The sequence below is a fragment of the Parasteatoda tepidariorum genome, chromosome 6 (assembly GCF_043381705.1).
Source record: "Parasteatoda tepidariorum isolate YZ-2023 chromosome 6, CAS_Ptep_4.0, whole genome shotgun sequence".
NCBI classification, from domain to species: domain Eukaryota; kingdom Metazoa; phylum Arthropoda; class Arachnida; order Araneae; family Theridiidae; genus Parasteatoda; species Parasteatoda tepidariorum.
The window spans coordinates 51,733,450-51,754,228 of record NC_092209.1 but is presented as its reverse complement, the minus strand read 5'-3'; the positions used below and the strand labels follow the sequence as shown (position 1 = coordinate 51,754,228).

The 20,779-nt window shown below is 32.2% G+C and overlaps 1 protein-coding gene across 1 annotated transcript; it reads right to left on the bottom strand.

Annotated features, from left to right (window-relative positions):
- Window positions 1-217: 217 nt before the first annotated feature.
- Window positions 218-15,489, bottom strand: LOC139425760 (clotting factor B-like). Its single transcript, XM_071181701.1, has 6 exons — window positions 15,359-15,489; window positions 13,699-13,802; window positions 11,129-11,250; window positions 10,050-10,321; window positions 1,830-1,972; window positions 218-458 (listed from the first exon to the last, which is right to left on the bottom strand). The coding sequence occupies exons 1-6, from the start codon at window positions 15,450-15,452 to the stop codon at window positions 255-257; spliced, it is 939 nt and encodes a 312-aa protein (XP_071037802.1). The 5' UTR covers window positions 15,453-15,489; the 3' UTR covers window positions 218-254.
- Between the last annotated feature and the right edge of the window lie 5,290 nt (window positions 15,490-20,779).

Here is a 20,779-nt window from a genome sequence, read left to right as displayed (position 1 = left end):
ACTTAGGAAATATTTCCCTGAAGGAGCAAATTTTGATAGATCTGCAAGAGATTATGGCTGCTTTCTTGTCATCACTCTCCTAATTTAAGCATTCTAGATAAGATTGCAATGTTTTGAAAAGTCACTGTGTTGATTTTGATTCATATTAAAATGATATGATTCAAATAGCACTAATTTAATTACTGGAGGAACGATATTTAACTTATTTATTGATTGAAATATAAATGAAAGAAGTTTTAAAATATATACATTTATTAAGTTTGAGTTTTAGGAAGAACAAGGGTTACATTGGGATTGACTACATTATAAATCCATTTTAAGTATGGAGCCACTCTAAGAAAATAAAATGGTGTTCCCGGAGTTCCACAAACAGTTTTGTCTCCTAGAAAGAAGTCCACAAGGCCAATAATGATTATTTTCCCCTTCTCCTTGGTCATAAGGGGTCCACCAGAATCACCCTAGAAAGTAAAATATTTCACTGACAGGTAGATAGAATATATATAAATATTAGGAAAAGTTCAAATCAAACTCTGTTTTAATAGTTACGACAAGTTTAAGTTTTCAATAAATTGCTTAAAAAGCGATAAATTATTCATATGTTTTGTTTTTCAGGTTATGCACTGCAAATACTTCTTAAAACTGTTCTTTTGTCATTCAAAATGTTTTAAAATCAAATTTTTATCAAATTTTATTTTAAATTTTGAATACTAGTTTAAGGTTTACAAAATATTTGGTGCATTTCATGAAATAAAAGATCCTTGTTTAACTTTGAAATTTTTCAAAAGTACAAGCAAGCTGATATTGTTAAAGTCATAAAAGGCAATACATTAGGATGGCTTGGACATCTTTCCCGATCTGATAATACAAATACAGCATAAAATCTCACTTTTACCATATGAGAAACAGAGGAGGACCACTAATTAAGTGGTTTGACTCGGAGGAGAAAGACTTTAACACTAGATTGCCTAAGGAAGTCATTTTGACTGCTTTTAATTTCAATTAGAAAAACAATGATGTATATAAGGACACAAATTCTTAGAATTTTGTGACTTTTTGTACAACATATAATTTTTTTATTGTTAATATTTACTAATAACTTGTTATATAACTATAAATATTATAAAAAATTTTAAAAATTAATTTTAAGCAAATTTATTTACGCATTCACAATCTAGTCATTTTGATTGCTTTTCGGCAATCTAGGTATATACTAATTTTTCGTCTTTCTAGTGTTAATATAGTAAATAAGAGGCACTGGAAAAGCCTTATTGCAAATAGGACCAGAGAGTAAAGACTACTTGGGATGGTCTTTGCTTGTAACAGGCTGCAGTCCTTTGAAAGAAGAGGTTGAAGGGTTACATTTGACAGTTGGTTGACATTTTATTTTTAAAATGAAGCATTTTGAAAATAATTTTATTGCAAAAATATCTGACGTTACAGTAAAATTTTTTAAACAATCATCTATACAGTGCACTGTAATAAATAAATAATCTCAAGAAACTAAAGCGGTAGGATATTTCTTGATTAGAAAAATAATTCATTGGTTTCAAAAATTTGCAGAAGGAAATAAAGATTTGAAAGTCACTTTGGTATTTATCAAACATCTTGTCACTTAAAACTTATAAGTGTGGCCTTGGCTATATTGGACAAACTAGACGAGCTTTAAAGTTTGGACTCAAGAAACACGACAGATATATCGATTGTCAAGATTACGAAAAATCCTCAATTTCTGCACATTGCTGGAATCTCGGATTTAATCTCGGAATCTCGGACAATTGCATGGCAATTTAATACAGATTCACTGTTATTAGCAGTAACGTAAAAATTACCTTGCAAGGTCTGTTTCCTTCTTGATCACCGCCGCAAATAAAGTTTATTGTTGGGAAAGGGACATCAGCTGAGAGAGCAGCACGATGACAGATTTCTTCAGAGACGATTGGAATTGTAACTTTCTTTAAAACACTTGAATCATCTGAAATTTACAATTACTCTGTAAATAATATTCTATAGTAAAAAGTTGTTTCAAATTTTAGTGTGGGACAGAATGAAACGAAATTCATTTTTACCATTTTGTTTTTTAACTTGGAAATATGTTTTTTCGAGGTTTTTCATTGGGCTACAAATTTTTACCTGTCCTTTTTAATTTGTCTAAAAAACGTTAGTCAAAGACCAAAGAAATGGACTAGTTTTGCTAAAGATCAAATTTTAATTGCATGCTAGAGCAATATAGTGATGAGCCTCAACTTTTCCAAAGGTAGCATCTTTGCACCAAATTGTGCTTCGGTATTGTTTTCAAATAGGTACTTAAATGCACAAAATTTCTACTAGATAACAACAAATACAGAAGAACACATTTTGTTTAATTAAAATTCGTGGTGCTTTTCATCAAATGTACTCTCCTGCAAAATTTGACTAGTTATATTATCCCAAGCCCTCCCTTTCTTCAAAGATATAAATGCTGTCTAAGAAAAGTAGGCAAAACATTTTAGGTAATACAATAACTTCTTCTCTAGTTATTTTAAGTAGAACTCTCAAAAATTATATTAAGATATTTTTATTTCGTTCCTACGTCCAATAATTACATTCAAACATAACTAGCTTAAAATCTTTGAAAATTAAATAACCGTAATCCGGGGCGAGTCTACCCATTTTTTCAGTTTGTCAACTTTCAAGTGGTCAAACTTTTGTAAATATTAAAGAAAAAAGGTTTTTAATAGGTGTTTCGGAATCGCTATTTATCCCTCTTTAAAGCTGTGAAATCGATTTTAGAAAATATTTACAGTTACGCTGTTACTGTATATTTTTATAGATCTGCTGACAAATCTCTCGTATGGGGCGAGTCTACCCATTCTACTAAAATGAATGTTAACATTGTAAATAAACAAATTTTACTATTAAATTGTTATTTCGGTTACTATATAGGATATTTATGAAGTAAAATTCATAACTTTATTATGTATTCCATTCTTTTTATTCATAAAATAACACAAATTGAGTATTTGATCGATTATCACATTTTGATCACAGTTTTGTTTTTATAATCATTAACATTATAAAATAACATTTTTTTCTGATTTTTGTTGATAAAAATAAATTAAAATTAATATAAATTTACAATTAAATATTTAATAAATAATAATAATAATTAAAGATTATTAACAAAATCGAAATTAAGGTGGAATTTTTTTGTAACATTTAAATCCATTTGTTTTGCGAATATAATTTCGAACCATATGTAATAATAAATAATAATTTATTTAACTTGCATTAAATAAAAAAAGTTAATTTTGTAATATAAAAATTGAAAAGATAGGTAAAGTAAACATATTTTATATTTACATTTATATTTAACCTATACATTTTCGTATTAATGATAAATTTATCAATGCAGAATTAAAATAATATACTCAAATTCATTTAAAATGACTTAATTTTAATATAAACAAAGTTCTAAATTATATTATTATGTTTTATTAAAATTAAATATCAATGGTTAGACTCGCCCCGCGAATTCTGACTTTTTGTTTACAACAGCAAAACTTACATTCTTTTTTTTTTTTTCATATAAAATTAATGTAATCTTAGTCTTGGATAAGTTTATCACTTAACCAAAGTGAAAATAGTAATAATAATAATATACTTACGGAGCACCAACTAAAAGTTTGCTGATTTTCAATACAAATCTCTCAAAAGACGTTTGAACAGGTCGGTTAAAAAGACACCAAATAAATAAAAACGGATCAAACTACTACAGCGCCATCTTCCTTAGAGTCTGAACTAAGTCCTCCTTCGGTAAAAAAAAATTTACTTGCAATTTAAAATAGTGAAAATTAAATAAAACTAGAATGGGTAGACTCGCCCCTGGATGGGTAGACTCGCCCCGGTTTACGGAATATTTAAATATCGTACCCTTTATATCTAACTTTAAATATTGAGTGAGCGCAATATCTGTAACAGAGTCAGTGGAATGTGCTCTGATTTGTCTAAACTGTTGCTGTACGTAAAGAGTTGAAAAAGTTTAATGTATTTAAGTGCCCGGCAGTAGAGAAATCCTTCCTTTCTATATTTTTATGTTCTGCAGTGGATGTATCGTAAAGACACGGTTCCCAGTAGAACACAGAAGTCAAGCCTCACTGGCTTCGGTCAGTGAGTGGGTGTGCAATTTGATCAGCCAGCGTAGAGACAGAGGATGTGCGGTATCAGACCACGTTAAAGTGCTCGACTTCCTGTGTAGGACGTCGGACTACAGCTACCAAAGCAGGGGAGCCTTCTCCTCTGCAGAAGATCAAAATCGTGAGATGTGTTCGGATTATCCTCAAGCATGTTACCCCGACCGTTGCCAATAGCCATTGTGCAGTTCTATTGAGACGTAAATAAAATACGACGATTACTGCATTCTTATGCAGCAAAAAAACTATTTAGAGTTAAATAAAATGCTTCATTAACATCTTTTATTTATAGAAATATTATGAAGTGATTGTATTTTTAATTATAACTTTCTCATTGATATGCAAAATCATACGAAATAGGTGTAGAAATTTTGAAATAGGAAATCTAAATGGTACAATTCAGATAAATCATAGCTGCGGGAATAGTCCTTAAGTTTCAGAAAATTATGAATCAAATATTATTTGTAAGTTTTTTAATTGGCCATCGAAATGGGCTACAGGTGGCGTAGAGCAGAACTCGCTATCTATGGCAACTCTTCGCATGCCTTCACCATTAGCGTCTGGAGAGTCATAGGCAGTGGCGTAGCTACCTAGGGGCTAGGTGGGGCAGTGCCCCGGGGCCCTCAAGCTCAGGGGGTCCTCGAATCCTTACCAGAAATCTCGATCGAACTGAACTTTTGGAAATTTCTCCCATTTTCAAAATAAATATGACAGGTTGCAACCCCACTTTAATCATGACAACTCAGTTGAGAGAAATTCAAAAGTTATGCCTTGGGAATTCCCCTAAATTCTTTCTGTAGGTTGGCAGTGTTGTCAATTTGACGGATAGTGATATGTGCGTTTTATTATTCATCGATGTGCATTTTATTGTGAATTCGAGTTAAGATTTTTTTTTTCGAGAACGGTTAAAAAATTAATGCTGTATCAGGAGTAAGTAAGCTAATGTCAATAATCTTTTTTGTACTGGTCAATATAGTGGTTCAATTTTATTTGATTTTACCACTAATATTGATGTCTGTTTAGTCAATAAATTGTGTCAAATCTATAGATTTCGGCTACAGCTCATTGTATAACGCGAAATATCGTGAAAAAAATGCAAGTCACCTACAGTAGGTACATTAATTCAGGTCCGCGGGCAGGAGATCGTTCATGGTCTCTGTAATGCCTTTCCTTTTCCAATAAATAAGCAGACCAGATTTTTTAAAACAATAAAACTTAATTTTATTTAAAAACAAAAGAAATAGGCATTGTTTTCTAGTAAGAGCTTCCCTGTCTTAGAATACCAAGGGCGACCCTCTCCCGATTATATCAAACATACATCTACCTTTCTCTCTTTCGCATCCCTCCGACGGGATGACAAAATACGCCAAGTGCGCCTTTAAAGGTCGCCAAACAGTTGCCAACAATTACAGTCTCCACCGTTAAATGTGGTAACACTAACGGTGATAATTTTTTTTCTCCGGGGATTCCCCAACGACACTTGTAGCGTATCATTGTGTTTCTCTTTCCTTTTATTTTATTTTTAACGTCGGCAGTGAACAGTGAGTAACTACCTACTCGAGCACAATCTAATATTGTATTGTTTAAATAAATTAGAAAACTAAAATTATGGATAAAAAGAAGAAACTCAGTGGTGCATTTAAACGCAAACAACGACAAGAAGGAGAAGATAGTAAACAAAAATTGCCCAAAATTGACAAGTTTTTTAGTCAGCCTTCTGCAAGTACATCTGGCCAAAATATTTCTATTGATAGTGACTCAAATAATGTGGTAACTGCAGTGTTGGTTGAGAAGCCTACTGAAGAAGATTCGACAATTATTGCAGTTGGAGATACCTCCGCCGCCGATTATCTGAACGTGGATGATGTTTGCATGACACACATAAGAGCGGAGGGTTTGGAGGAACCACAGACCTCTAAATTTTTCGAAAATGTGTACGACAAATCTTCTTATGACTTGGGAAGCTTCACGAACAAGATATTAAGTGATAACGAAAAACGTCAAATTCTTGATATGGGGCCTTTACAGCCTTCAGGACCTTTTCCAACAGACATCAACCAGAACAATAGGTGTTTTTCAAAATCGTACTACTTTTCGTGTTCTAAATATGGGTCAGTTCATCGTTTTTGGTTGTGTTATTCCAAAATACTAGACGCTGCCTATTGTCAACCCTGCTGGTTATTTGCTTCACAAAGGAATAACGTTTGGTGTACGGGAATTCGAGATTGGAAGCATTTATCAGAAGGAATTAAACAACACAGTTGTTCGAGTGGCCATTCATAAGCATGTGTTGTGTATGAATTTTGAAGAAAAAAAAACGATACTAATGCTATCGACAAGGAACTTGAGAATGAAATTCGCAAAGAAGCATCATTTTGGAGATTGGTTCTTCAAAGGTTATTCGATATCATACTTACCCTAGCAAAGAGTTTTTTGGCTTTGAGAGGACATCAAGAAGACTTAAGTCAGAAAGGATACCACGGAAATTTTCTGTCTTTTGTAGAGCTTGTCGCCCGATATGATCACATTTTGCGGCAAGTTTTGGATATGCCCAAAGGCAATAATAATTATTTCTAAGTTTTTTTATCGTTTTATTTTGTTTATAATTATTAACTGTTTAATATCAGGACTTTTTTGAAATTGTGTTTTTTTATGTTTTTACGATCTACAAGATATCTGAGTGTAACAATTCAAAATGAAATGATTGAGAGCTTGGTGACCAAACTCGAAACCCTTCTACTTGTTGTGAAGTATGCAGTAATAACCAGATCGGAAAATGGACAGCCTTTGTTGTTGTTAATTTACGTCGCACTAGAGCTGCACAATGGGCTATTGGCGACGGTCTGGGAAACATCCTGGAGGATGATCCGAAGACATGCCATCACAATTTTGATCCTTTGCTGAGGGGATGGCACCCCCGCTTCGGTAGCCCGACGACCTGCGCACGAAGTCGAGCACTTTACGGTAGCACAGTTAAACGAGGACCAATACCGCACACCCTCGGTCCCCACGCAGACTGATCCAAGTAGTCACCCACCCGCACACTGACCGTAGCCAGTGATGCTTGACTTCGGTGATCTGCTGGGAACCGTGTCTTAGCGATCAGTCCACTGCGGGACTGAAAATGGACAGGCAATTGATATAGATGTAAAAGAAGTGTTTCTAGGCTTTTATGCAGTCATCAAACATGGCGCAGTAGATTTAGTCAACCAAGTGACAACATTATTTATCGACAAAAATATTGATTTAAAAAAATGTGTGGGGCAAGGCTATGTTTGAGCCAGTGTGATGAGTGGTGTGTATAATGGTGTACTAAAACATATTAAGGATATCCAGCCTAACGCAGAGTATGTACATTGTGCCACAAATAATTTAAATTTGGTGATAAATGATGCCGTTAGCAATTGTTTGAAAATACAGACTTTTTTCGCAACATTGCAAGATTTGTATAACTTTTTCGGAAACAGCATCAAACGTTGGGATCTACTGTCAAAATTCACTGGCGTATCGGACACCAGTCTAAAAAAACTAAATCCGACTAGATGGTCCAGTAGGGTCAATACGATATCTGCAATAAAACTTCGTTATTTTGATATTATTAAAACATTATCAGAAATAGTTCTAAAGAGTCCTAATAAAGATGAGCGTAGTGAAGCAGAGAGTATTAAAACAAAAATGCTATATTTCGAGTTCGTGTTGCTTTGCGAATTCATGCCCAGTGTATTGAACGACATCAATTATGCATCCAAAACTTTACAAAAATGCGACATCAATTTGGGCGAGGCGAGTAAAGTTTTAGCAGAGACCAAAGCAAAGTTGCAAATTTATAGAAATGATTTCAAATTATTCAAGTGCAAAGCCAGTGAAACTGTAAGAAAATATGGTATTGATACCCATTTTCAAGGAAAAGGCAAAGAAAAGTTAAAAAACATTTTGATGAATTAGCTGCTGATCACCGATTTCCATAACCGAGAAAAAAATATTTAAAATTGAGATTTTAATAATATTTAAAATTGAGATTACTAGACACAGTAATATTTCAATTAGATACACGTTTTATTGGTATGAGTGCAGTCTGTCATATATTCGATTTTCTAACACCAACATTTTTATTACATGTTGATGAAGCAACTTTATTACAAAAGTGTGACGAATTCCGAAGAAAATATTCAGATATAATAGGCCCTAAATTTTCACTTCAATTTATTAATATTTACCACCTAGTTTTACCTCAACTAACTCAAGCATTATGGACTGTTCACCAATTATGTAAGGAAATAATGAGCAAATATGGAGTGCTAGAATGCGACCTAACGGAAGTATTTACAGCAATGTTATTATTTTTTACAATTCCTGTCACTTCTGCAGCAGCTGAAAGGTCATTTAGCAAATTAAAAATAATAAAAAATTATTTAAGAAATAATATTGGCCAAACTCGACTCCGACATTTATCGCTAATAGCAATTGAAAACAAAACCGCATCAAGCCTGGATTTAAACGAAGTCATTGATACTTTTGCGAAAACTAAAGCTGGGAAAAAATTGTAAATACAATTGTTATTTAGTCAGTTGGTAGGCCCGACCTTTTTATATAATAAACCCTTGAATCTTCTCTATTTTGTTTTATTAGCCAAACCTACACCAAGTATTAATTGTAATTTATGTTACTGTTTAATATTTTTTTACCTGCCCTGCAGTGCATAAAAAAGAGCATAAGTAGCTTAGCATTTTGAAAGTATTTATATATTTCATATTTTTATTTGATAAAACCTAATCAGTTTACATAGCAGTGGGGCCCCATTTTTTAATTTGCCCCAGGGCCCTTGGTTACCTAGCTACGCCACTGGTCATAGGAGAAGGAAGTAAGTTAGTTTCTGTCTTGATTTTCAAATAGATTAAAATCTTTTAAGTTAGGAAACTATAGGGAGCTGAAAACTACATTAAGCATAGTTCTAAAAGAAAGCGCCATGGACATTAAAAAAATATTTTTAACAATTAAATACGAAAAATATTAAGAAAAGAAAAAATATCGTAGTACATTCCTAAACAACTGAAAAGAGTAGGATGGGGAAGGAAGAAGGGTAAAAGGCATGGAGCCGGTCTTCTTCAAAGATGGCACATTCGAGCGTTGCAATCGCGAATATGTAACTGTTATAGATTGTTTTTTCTTATAAAATATTTTGAATATTAAAAAACAACATTTTAAGCAAATAAAGACATTTTGGCGTATTGTGGAAACAGGAAACTGGCATTATTCGAGATGTCTACAGTCAAGCGAATATTTAAAAAATTGAAAGGGGTCACCCTGTTCCAAAATATCCTCAGTGGTAGACTGATCATTGGTTTGAGTCCCCTCCCGCTAGGCAAACCGTGGGTGGTTTTGGTGGTTTTCCTCTCCAAATAAAGCAAACGTGGGTTAGTTCAATTAAAAAATCCTGCAAGAAGGCATATTTCGACTAATACTACATCCTGGTTTTCCCTTCTCTTCTGAATTGGGTTCAAAATTACGAGGCTACAGAGTTGAACATTGCTAGTCGTAAACCCAAAATTACGTCAGCTGTTCAAGGACGGTTATTAAATAAAATAATTAATTTTTCCGGAAGACAATATAATTTAATGCACTTTAAACACGTGAAATTTGCCACCACGGAAAAGTATTTAGGCAGGCAAGTGGTAAGGAAGAGACAAACAGGAAGCGAATTCCTTCACTTTCGCGTTGGGATACATAGAAGCAATGTGTGCAGTCTAATGCAAAAATATGGGAATCTGCCCCTCGTATACTTTTTTGCTTACCGCTGGTTTCCCCATCATATGTCCTGCCTTAGTCATTATTTGCTGATTTTTAAAATTAACTCATAACTTTAGAGCTAATGATACTTACCATAGTTTTCCGATGTATAACCCCATCCTACTGTAGTGAATATTCGATCCTGATAATTTGGGAATTTTTCTAAATACGATGGCAAACCAATGGGTTTAATAGCGTCGGAGAAAGTAAGAAGTGCAGTAAGTTCGATAATCCCTATGTCGTTATTTTGACCATTGGTTATTTCAAATTCTGGATGAATATAAACATTCTGGACATCAAAACGGAAACCTCTGTTTTTTAGTGCGCACCCCACTAATACCGCTAAATTTTGTGGCTCCATAAGGCTGAAACGAAAGAAAAAGTTTTAATACGAAAAGAAATAAAATTTAATTAATAAATGCATTTTTACTATCAAATGTTGGTAGCGTTTCATTACATCTCTAATTATTGAATTCATCACCTAATTTTCAGAAACTGCACGTATCTGCTTCGCTTATTTGAATAATAGTCTTAGCAAATGCAAATGACCTTTACAAATTCACTTTTTTGTTTAATAGAAGGTTGAACAGATTATATTGCTGCTGTGGTCGGGAGTAGGGAAACTACTGTGTAGTCCCTACTTTTTTTCGTAACTTGTAGTATAGTGTGCTATTTTTTTAAAGTTGTGTAGTGAGTAGTGTTATGAAAGAAAAACAATAGTTTACAGTGATTCCTGGAAACTATTTTAACGCTAATTTAGTAAAGAAACAAGGTTCAAACGCCTAATTACATTGTTGTCCCAATCGCATTGTTGCCAGAACAAAATTTTAAGTGCTAAATGTAAATAATCAAATGTACTAATATATAATTAAAATTACGCCAGCACTTAAAAACTTCATCAGATACTTATCAGATTTTTTCAAATCTAAATCATTGAATTATTTAAATATTTTGGCTGCCAGTATTAATTTATTTCGAATGCAGAATCATAAAATTTGCAATATGAACCATCAGTATGAACTATCTATAGTGGCGAAACAATGTTTATTATATTATATATAAATTGCTTATTATATACGGAGCATTAAATATTTGTTATTATTGTAAAAAAATATTAAACTACAATTTAACAAAAGAAAATCGGATTAAAGTTTGAAGAAAAAAATACGTACACTCCTTTGCCGTCCATTAAAACATGAGCGACAGTTAGTAAGTACTTTTCAGCAATGATTGATGCATCTCCACTGAATTTGAAAAAATTAGGATCCTCCGAGTTCACAAAGTACACGCCAGCCTATGTAAGAAACAGGCTACATTTATTTTTGATTGATATAAGGAAACGTTCTTAGTTTTTAATGTTTTAATTGTAAAACTTCACCAAGATACACATGATTCCAAACAATGTTACAAGAGCAATAAAATTTCTTATGAACAGTACACAAAAACTATGAAATGGAATTATGAGGCAGATCTACCGATCACTTTCTGAATCAGCAAACTTATCCAGTATTAATAGAAATTTCGTCCTTGCCAATTGAGGCAGTTCTTTGTAGATCTGAAAATTTAAATTTTCAGCTAGTAGACTATAGACTTAGGCCTGTATACACTATTAACTTAGTAGCCACTTTTTTCTCAAGTTTAATCAGTGAGTGGATGTTATCGATAGGTCCGTTTCTTTTAATAGTCACTTTTTGAAGAAAAAAAATTTGCTTGGATTAAATTATATTTTTAAGAAAAAAATCATATTAGAGATAAAAAGCATGTCAGAAATGATTCTGGCTATAAAAAGCAAATTGAATAATAAAAATAATATAAATATGTGACAAGATGTATTTAAACACACTGACTTTAGAGAACTTAATTTAAAAATATTTGTAGAGGTAAAATAGATTGAATATAGCATTACGAGTTTGAAATATGCGAATTGCTAAAGAACTCTCCTTTCAGAAGTCCTTTTATTCTTTCAGAAGTAGAGGAGGAATTTTTATTTATTTTTCTATTTCATTTGTAGAGAGTATATTTTCATCGTCATAACACCTCGTTCACTATTATTTACAAAATTATTAGAGAAAACTTATGTACAACATATTCTTTTCCACGTGTTTGGATATCTTTGACTGAACGGTTTTTGATACTTGATGGCTTTTGTGGGGTCGACAGTATTTGATGCTTGATGACTCCTAACTCAAAGTGTAACAAATTTTTAGAATTTAAAATTTTAGAATCAAATTATTATGATCATTATGCAGCATGATACGCAGTAACCTCTTATTATGCATACAATTTTAGAATTCTTTTCAAAAACGAAGTAAAAGAGCATGCAAATTAGGAGTGGCAAGTTATTATTTTAACGAGTAAAAAACAAAAACTAAAAAGAAATCTGTCAAACTACTGGCCAAAGGCAAAAATGAAAACATCTATATCTTATTGATTGCTGATGGAAGCTTAGAGGCATTGAATAGTCATTATTAGAAACACCTCTAAGTTTCTTTCAGTAGTCCGGCAGATTTTGATGTTCCTTGAATCAGCCTTCCTATTAGGTCGTCTTGAAAATTTGTGCCAATTTTCTAAAGGCAGGGCTCCCAAAAGTCAGTCAAAAATACTCATATAGTAGCATCGAAGCAATTTGCTCAATCGACCTAATTTCACAATTTATACAATACTAGTGGGCTGAGCCTCCTACTCGCTAACGCTCGCCAACCCCCGAAAATTGCTACTCAATCTTATATGGTTTGCTTCGCAAACCAAGCTCGCTTCTCTCGCTACTAACTTAGGTACATTGCAAATGCACAAAATTCTAAGAATTCAAAACAATAATTCAAATCCATATAACAACAATTTTTTTTAAAAAAAAAATTCCATCTTTTTAGTAAATACTAAGTCATTAAAATAAATTTTAATTCAAATAAAGACTCATTGATTGAGACTCATTTTTCAATGAATAACTAATAACAATAATAAAACAAATAAATTCGTGATATAAATCAAAAATCGTCAAATAAATTCGTATTATATAAATTCGTGAAAAAAAAAGCGCTTTCGACAAAATACTAAAATAGAGATCTATCGACAAAGACTACTCACTTCTGCCTAGCTTAATAGTATAAGATTGCCGCAGCTGAATTGTTATTTCAGTTTCCGTTTTTAAAAGCGTTATATGTTGAGCCACCTCAGCTAGATTTGGCATGTGACATTTTTTAGCGGCAATCATTGGTCGATTTTCAAGCGTTGCCATTCGGGGAGTTGTAATGAGGCTTTTTTTTGTTGCCGTGTAAGAGAAATATTTATATAGATTCATTTAACTTATATCAGATGTCTATTATATGCATTAAGTTTCCATATCTTTGTGTTGTGAAGAAGGCTTAATGAACCAATTTTAAAAACAAATATATTTTATATTATAAAATTTGCTACTACTTGAATATTTTGGATGGATCTTTGAGAGCTCTGTCTCTCGAAAATGGTCACTTAATAGGGATTTCGCAGATTCCGATAGCGAAAAGAATACCTAATTTGGAAGAGTGACGACAGCAAAGAGACGATTCGGAGAAGCTTGAAGGCCGACAAACATTTTCTTTCATATATTTGCAAAACACATGATCACTGCTCTCAAAACTAGTTTAATTTACCTATTCTGTTATGAGCTAGCTTAGCAGCACTTTTAACAGAAAGATAAGAACTAAATATCAGAATAAATAGTAAATAAAAGGAATAACGACAGTAAAATTAGTTTCTTACTTACCATCCATGGCCAGGTACGAATACTCGTGTTTGCTCCTCCCTTTACGCGATATGTGAGATTGCCAGTATTCTCAAAAGATCTTGATTGGTGATTGATTCTGCAATCTGTGTGATAAATAGTTTTTTTTATAAAAATGAAAGTAGTAAAAATGAATAAAAAAAATGAATTTAAAAAAAAGAAATAATGTAAGAAAAGTTCGAAATTCAGTTTGATACTCCGATAAATAAATAAAATAAAGTTAAATTATAAATTTTATTCTTTTTTTAATTTTAACATTTAAACATAAATTCAACTTACATTGAATTTAAAGTGCATTTAAGTTAAATTGAAACAAAATTAATTGACACAAACGAAATAAATTAAGGAAAAATATTAGACTCATCTCTTACGGTATTTCACAGTGGAAAAGGTTGGAATTATAAATGTGAGGGGCAAGTGAATACATCTTTTAGAAACTTGTAAAAACACCATATTTAAGATAATTTTTTTTTAAATTTATGAAATAATTTTTTTATAAGACATTTACCTATATTCCAGTTCATATCTGGAATTACAAATTTGCTTAGTTTCCGACTCCATATGTCAAATCAAATTTTGAAAAAAATCGTATTTTAAAAAATTTTATTATTAAAACTTGATTTCTCAGAAACTACTAGATCGATTTCTCTTACATTTCTTATTTGAATATGTATAATTACATTCTTTGTAAAACGAAGTAAAAAAATGTTATGCCTTTCATTTCAAAATGTTTTCGACTATTATTTAATAAAATAGTTAAAAATAACAAATATTTACTAAAAGCTACTTTTGCATGAAATTGTCTTCGGATAAATGAATTTTATAGTTGTCTGCAATCCTAGTGTGCGTTACACTGTGTATTCGGCAACATTGGTGCGATTTGAAATGTGGTGCAATAAAGTTTGCTATCTCTAGTTGGCTACAATCGATCCGGTGTCGAACAGAAGACCTGCTTCTGAGTATACGACTATCAATGTTCAATTCCGTACCTTATCATTTTGAATCAAAACCAGAAGACAAGGGAACTACTGGATCACGAATTGGGACAAACTAGCCAGCATGAGGAACTTTTTGATGGAACTAATCCGCATTTGCTTGGCATGGAGAGGAAAACCCCGAAAAATTCTCATGGTTAATTCAATGACAAGGGAATTCTAACCCGAGATCCGTCTACCACTAAGCATATTTTACATTAGCATTGTGGCTGGCACGAGCCAGGAGCAGAATCCGCATCAAACAGCCACCGCTGTGTTTTGAACCAGGGTTATCTCAATCAGAAGAGAACGCTCAATACCCTGAGCCAACGAGGGTCTCGGTGGGTTTTGCATAATTTTTATTTTTGCTTCTTTTCATGGTATGTTTTTGTAATTGCCATGTTTTGCCAAAGAAATTAAAACAAAGTACGAAAAATTTCAATAGTTTTTTTTTTTCTTTTTAAATGTTAACTTATGGGAGTCTTAGAAATATACATTTAACATTTCTTTAAATACTTTCTTTTCGATTTTCTAAATTTTTCTTTTAATGATTTTAAGATTTGATAAAATTTTTACGATGATATTTTACTCATGCCTTGATCAAATTTTAAAAGAAAGCGATATTTTAGAATTAAAATATTTAAGTTTTCTAAAAAGGAAAATCTTACTTTCTCCAACATTGGCTGCAACGTTACTTAATTGTTTTGCTTGAGAAAATAAAATTAGAATGCTGTTTATAAATATTATTATTTGCCACCACATGTTTTAAGTTTGTTGACTAGAATTAAGCAAGTCGTGTTGTTTTAAAGTAATATATAATTTGTTTTTGCTATGTCTAAAATAATAAATCATTTTATCTTATTTTATTTCCGGGGGATGGATTTATTGAAAAGCAATTTAAAATTAAAATAGTGTCTTACATAATTTTTCCTCATCGGCTGTATTCTTCTCGATATTCTTTGTTTTTAGTAACGCAATAAATGAAGGACGTTATGATGCTTATAATGAATCATTATTTCACAATAAATATTGAATGAACATTTTAAAAAACAGCAATTTTGCGAAAAAATGAATCTGTTATCCGAAAAAAAAACGAGCAACAAAGGCATCTAATGTTTTGTTATTGTAAGTTTTTCAGGAATACACATGAAAAGATTACAATTTAAAATGTTAGAGCGCCATTCGATATAATAAATTAAAAATATTTGAAATCAATACCTCTGGGGTACTGAATAGTAGACTGATCGTTTTCTAGTTCAATTCAAAATTACGATCTGTGGATGAGGGAATGGGTCCACCCTTTCAAATTGGTTGTGACGTGTGTGTATTGCTGAAGACGTATTCTCGGCCATAGATGGAGCCACTGAGCAAGAAAAGCTTCCTCTGCCTTAAATTCATCTGGTTTCACCAACCAGACTGGTTAATTGTTAAGTCGCATTAGAAACAACAACTAAAAGAATATTTGAATCATCATATTTGTCAAAACAGCCCATCACTGGGCTCTGATTCTGGAATTGAGCCATCATTGACTAGCGTAGGGCTTTAATACAAGAATTTGTTGTATAAATTTCTGAGTTAAAGCATCTTTGCTAAAGACCGTCTTCTTTGCCAAAGCCAAAGATGCTTTTGAGAATCTTTCCTCCAAAAAGTGCTGTTTTTTTATTTATTTGTGTTTGTTTTTAGTTAGAGGAAAGGTTTCTGAACCATTCATTCGGGCTGGCTTAATGAGAGTTTTTCTTCTTGAACCTTTACTTTATTTCCCAGTTTGGTAAAAAAAAAAGAATAAGGTTTTTCTTTCATTTGCCTAATAAATATCACTTCACTTCATTAAGCTTCCTTAATCTCGTTGCAAATTTACCAAGACCACAAACTGTACCGTTTTTGAACATTTTGATCATAGTATTCAAAAATGTTTTTAAGAACTGTGTGGGTTAATACACTACTGCTGACCATTAAAATTGCTACACCAGGAAGGCGAGGCACCACGAACGTGAAATTTGCAGAACTGATAAAGCATGTTGTGGTATGTAAATGATTAGCTTATCAGCGCATTCATACAAAGCAGGCGACGGTAGCGACACCTACAGTGTCTAAAGGAAGAGATTTCACAGTAAGTTTCTCATACAGAAATTGGATTTGAACGTTGTTCTTGGGTGAAAAAGTTTTTGTTATGCCTCGTGTAGGAAGGAGAAATGCCTACCATCACGTGTCTGAGTTCGATTGAAGTCGAATTGTGGCCTACTGGGATTGCGGTTTAACATACCGAAATACTGCTGCTCGCGTTGGTCTAGATCCCATGACAGTTAGCAGAATATGGAATCGATGGGTTCATGAGAGTCATATGGAACTCCATGCAGGATCTCAGCGGTCCCGCCTTCACGAACAGCCGATAAGACAGACATGCTGCCCACATGGCCTTAAGGGATCGTAGAGCTACATCACGAACTCTGAGTCAACAAATGGGGTCATTTGTAAGACAACAAGTGTCTGCTCGAACAGTTCGATGAACAGTGCATGAACTGTCAGCACGGCGACCATGGCTTCAGCTACCCTTAATGCTCCATCACAGGCAGAAGCACCTCCGATGGTGTGATCAACGACGAACCTGGACGCAGGAATGGAATGACGTCGTCTTTTCTTGAGAATTTAGGTTCTGTATACAGAGTTATGGTGGCCGCATCCGTGTTTGGCGACTTTGGGGAGATCGCCCTTGGAGACGGTATTCATTTAATAATATTTTTAATAGGGAATTTCAGAAATCTGAAAAGTCTCATTTGAGAAAAAGAAATGAATTTCATAATTAACAGAAATATCTTGAACGAATTCGGTTCATTCATTTTCCTTTTTAGACTTTTTTTGATGGAAACAACCCGCAATTGCGTTACATGGAGAGCACAGCCACTTGAACCTCCCACGGTTAGCCTGACGTCAAAGGGACTCTAACCTATGATCCGTCTACCACTGAGAGTATTTTTACATCAGCATTGTGGTCGGTGCAGAATCCGTATCAACCAGCCTCTGCTGGGAATCGAACCTGGGCTATATAAGCATTGCAGTATTTATTTCCTTTAAAACTCTTATTTAGACTTAAAGACAACATTGAAATTAATTATAAATAATAGTTTATATCTTATATCTTCTGTCGCTAAAAAAACATCAACTTCAACATCATCAAACGTAACCTTCAATCTGTATAATTTTCTTGAAATTTTTTTTAGGAAAATCTCGCATGGCTAAATTAGTTCATGTATTTTCTTTCTTTCTTTTTCTCTTCTTCTTCTTTTCTTTCTCTTCTAAAAAAAAACTTGTTTTACAATTTCTTTAAGATCAAATTCAGATTGGAAATCTATTCCTAATAACGAATTGTATTCATACAGTAGAGAGAAGTCGCCATTGCTATAAAAGTAAGTATTTACCTTAAATATGCTAATTCATTATATTTAAATTCGACACAAAAGCGCACTTTCTCTAAATAAAATTTTTTTTACGTGAGGGCCGCAATTGCTTCGAAAATTTAATCATCTTAATTTTAATTTCCATGTTTGTGTATTTCGCTAACACAAAGAAGGCGTATTTTTAAATTTTTATTTCTCAAATTTAGGCTTCTTTATTTAAAACTATTTATATTAAAGTAGTGTACAAATTTGTATAACCTGCAATTTAAAAAATGTATGAAAAAAAGTGGAACTATCTGGGTAAACTGTTTTTTTTATTTGTAAGGAAAAATTTTCTTTTAAAAAAGTTTCCACGATGGGTCGATATAGGAAAAATTTGAAATCAACATTAATAATTTTAATTAGTTGATTTAGCTTCGTTATGAAACATAGGCAATTTTATTAGAATGTAACACGCTACGTTGAGAAAATTTGTTAAAAGTTAAAAATATTTATTAAACAACGATAGAAATTGGTGATAAAAGTTTTAGAATTTTTAAGATCTGAAATAAACTTACCAGTTTATTCAAATGAATTGTGCTTAATTTTGATTATTATTTATGACTTTCTTGGGTTGAGCTAAGAAATGTGATTTAGTAGAATAAACTGAACAGTTAGTGAAAACTGTCGTTGGTAATTTTATTGTGTGGGAGTTTATAAATCTAATTAAAAAAACAGAAATTATGAAGTATTTCAGGTTAAAGAAATGTTGAAAGTGATTACGAAATGACGAAGGTAAGAAAAGATAGCAGAACAACAAATACAAGAGGAAATATAGCAGAACGACGAAGACAAGATTAAAAAAGTAGTGAGATAAAGACAAGACTAAATAGCAGAATTATAAAGATAAAATTAAAATAGCAGAACTACGAAAACATTAAACAGCAGAATGATAAAAATAAGATGAAATAGCAGAACGACGAATATAAGAATAAATAGCAGAACGGCAAAAACAAGATTAAAATAGCAGAACGACGAAGAGAAGAACGTTCAACAACTACTACGTTGTGCAGCACAACGAAGACAAGAGGAAATAGCAGAACGACCGAGACAAGATGAAATAGCAGAACGACAAAGACAAGAAGAAATAGCAGAATGATAATGACAAGTAGTAGTGATTAAATTGCAGAATTAGTAAACAGTGGTTAGTAAACATTATTTAACATAACGACCTGTAATAAAAAACTTACTGAAACTAATTGGCAGATTGTGGGCAGAAATGGCAGATAAGCATTTTTCACTTGTTCACAGACTTTGTCAATTGAATAATATGCATATCCATATTGAATAATAGATGAATTCCCACACTGGGTAACTTGGGAATGCTTTTCAGATCCGTTCTGATTAAGATTAAAAAGAATGTACGATATCGATACCCTTGATGTTCTTTCAGAGAAAGTATGTTTTGTGTCTGGTTTCATAACTTAAAATATCGTCTACACTAATTAACTAACATATTTGAAGTCAGCCTCGTGAATCATTAACAATGAGTCCTAGTACTTAAAAACCCTATCATTATGCAGGGCTAAAGAGAATAGAAGGGCTGGTTCACTCCTTTGAAGCAACTCTCGCCGCGCCAATCCTCCGATTTTCTCTAGTGACGTCACTTTGGCGCAAAGCTCGCACTTTTACTTCAAGAACGGAGCGTTCGGCCTTACTAGCTCTAACTAATATTTGATCATTTCTTTTTGCGAGATTGATAAGACATTTGTTAGTTACTATAATGACTTTCCTCAGTTTTTGCAGTGAATTTACAAGAATTTAAAACTATTATCGAAATGCCAGTTTGCGCTATTGCAACTTGAAAAAATTCTGATACAAAAACAAAAGGAAAAAATATAATTTTCGGCGTGTTCCCTAAAGTAAATGAAGAACTATGTAAAGAATTGATTCCGAAATGACACAGTTAATATAAAACAGCAATATGTTTATTCTGTCGTTAAGAACTTTTATAAAAATTTATTATCTAAATAGAAACCACCTCGTTACTTCAAAAAGAAAGACAGGTGAAAAGAATTAAAAAATGGATAAAGTCAAGGAAAATTAAAATGCAAATAAAAAGTATAAGTAAAATATATAGTATATAGTTGAAATTCTCCTAATTTCATAACATATTTTTTAATGTAGTTATTCTAAATATTTATGATTTTTTTTAAAAATTATATTCTCTTCAATTTAAATATCTATAAATTATATCATCGTAAATTTAAATGTCTATAAACAATTGTAAAATTTCTAATGTCATTATGAACCTAAATTATTATTTTGTTTCAGTAATTAGCGTTTAAGGTTGATGTTTCCTAATGATTAAGTATGAACAAATTGCTATTAACGACATATTTTAAAATCAGGGATTCTAAATTTAACTTAACTTATCGTTATAAAAGAATATGTAGATAAAAAAAGTGTCGATATATGCCTTCATTTTTCTTAATAGTTAAAGTTAAAACTGAACTTTTTAAAATAAAGTATTTATCGTGTCATTTTCACCAACTAGCAAAACATTTTTATAAGTTTAAAATGGTATTTTTTTTAATATAATAACCAAGAAAGTTTTTTTTGAACTATGTTTATGAACGGAAATAATGTGTTTATTACGTAAAGTTTGAAAGCTAATAACCAGAAAAAGTCTAACTTATTTTTACAAATAGAAAA

Bases quoted from the DNA above. Each gene is read 5' to 3' on its own strand.
- LOC139425760 (XM_071181701.1), bottom strand. From the start codon at position 15,452: ATGTGGTGGCAAATAATAATATTTATAAACAGCATTCTAATTTTATTT. The intron at 13,803-15,358 runs GTAAGATTTTCC...TTTATCACACAG, and splicing joins TGCAGCCAATGTTGGAGAAA to ATTGCAGAATCAATCACCAA. The intron at 11,251-13,698 runs GTAAGTAAGAAA...TTTCTTACATAG, and splicing joins TTCGTACCTGGCCATGGATG to GCTGGCGTGTACTTTGTGAA.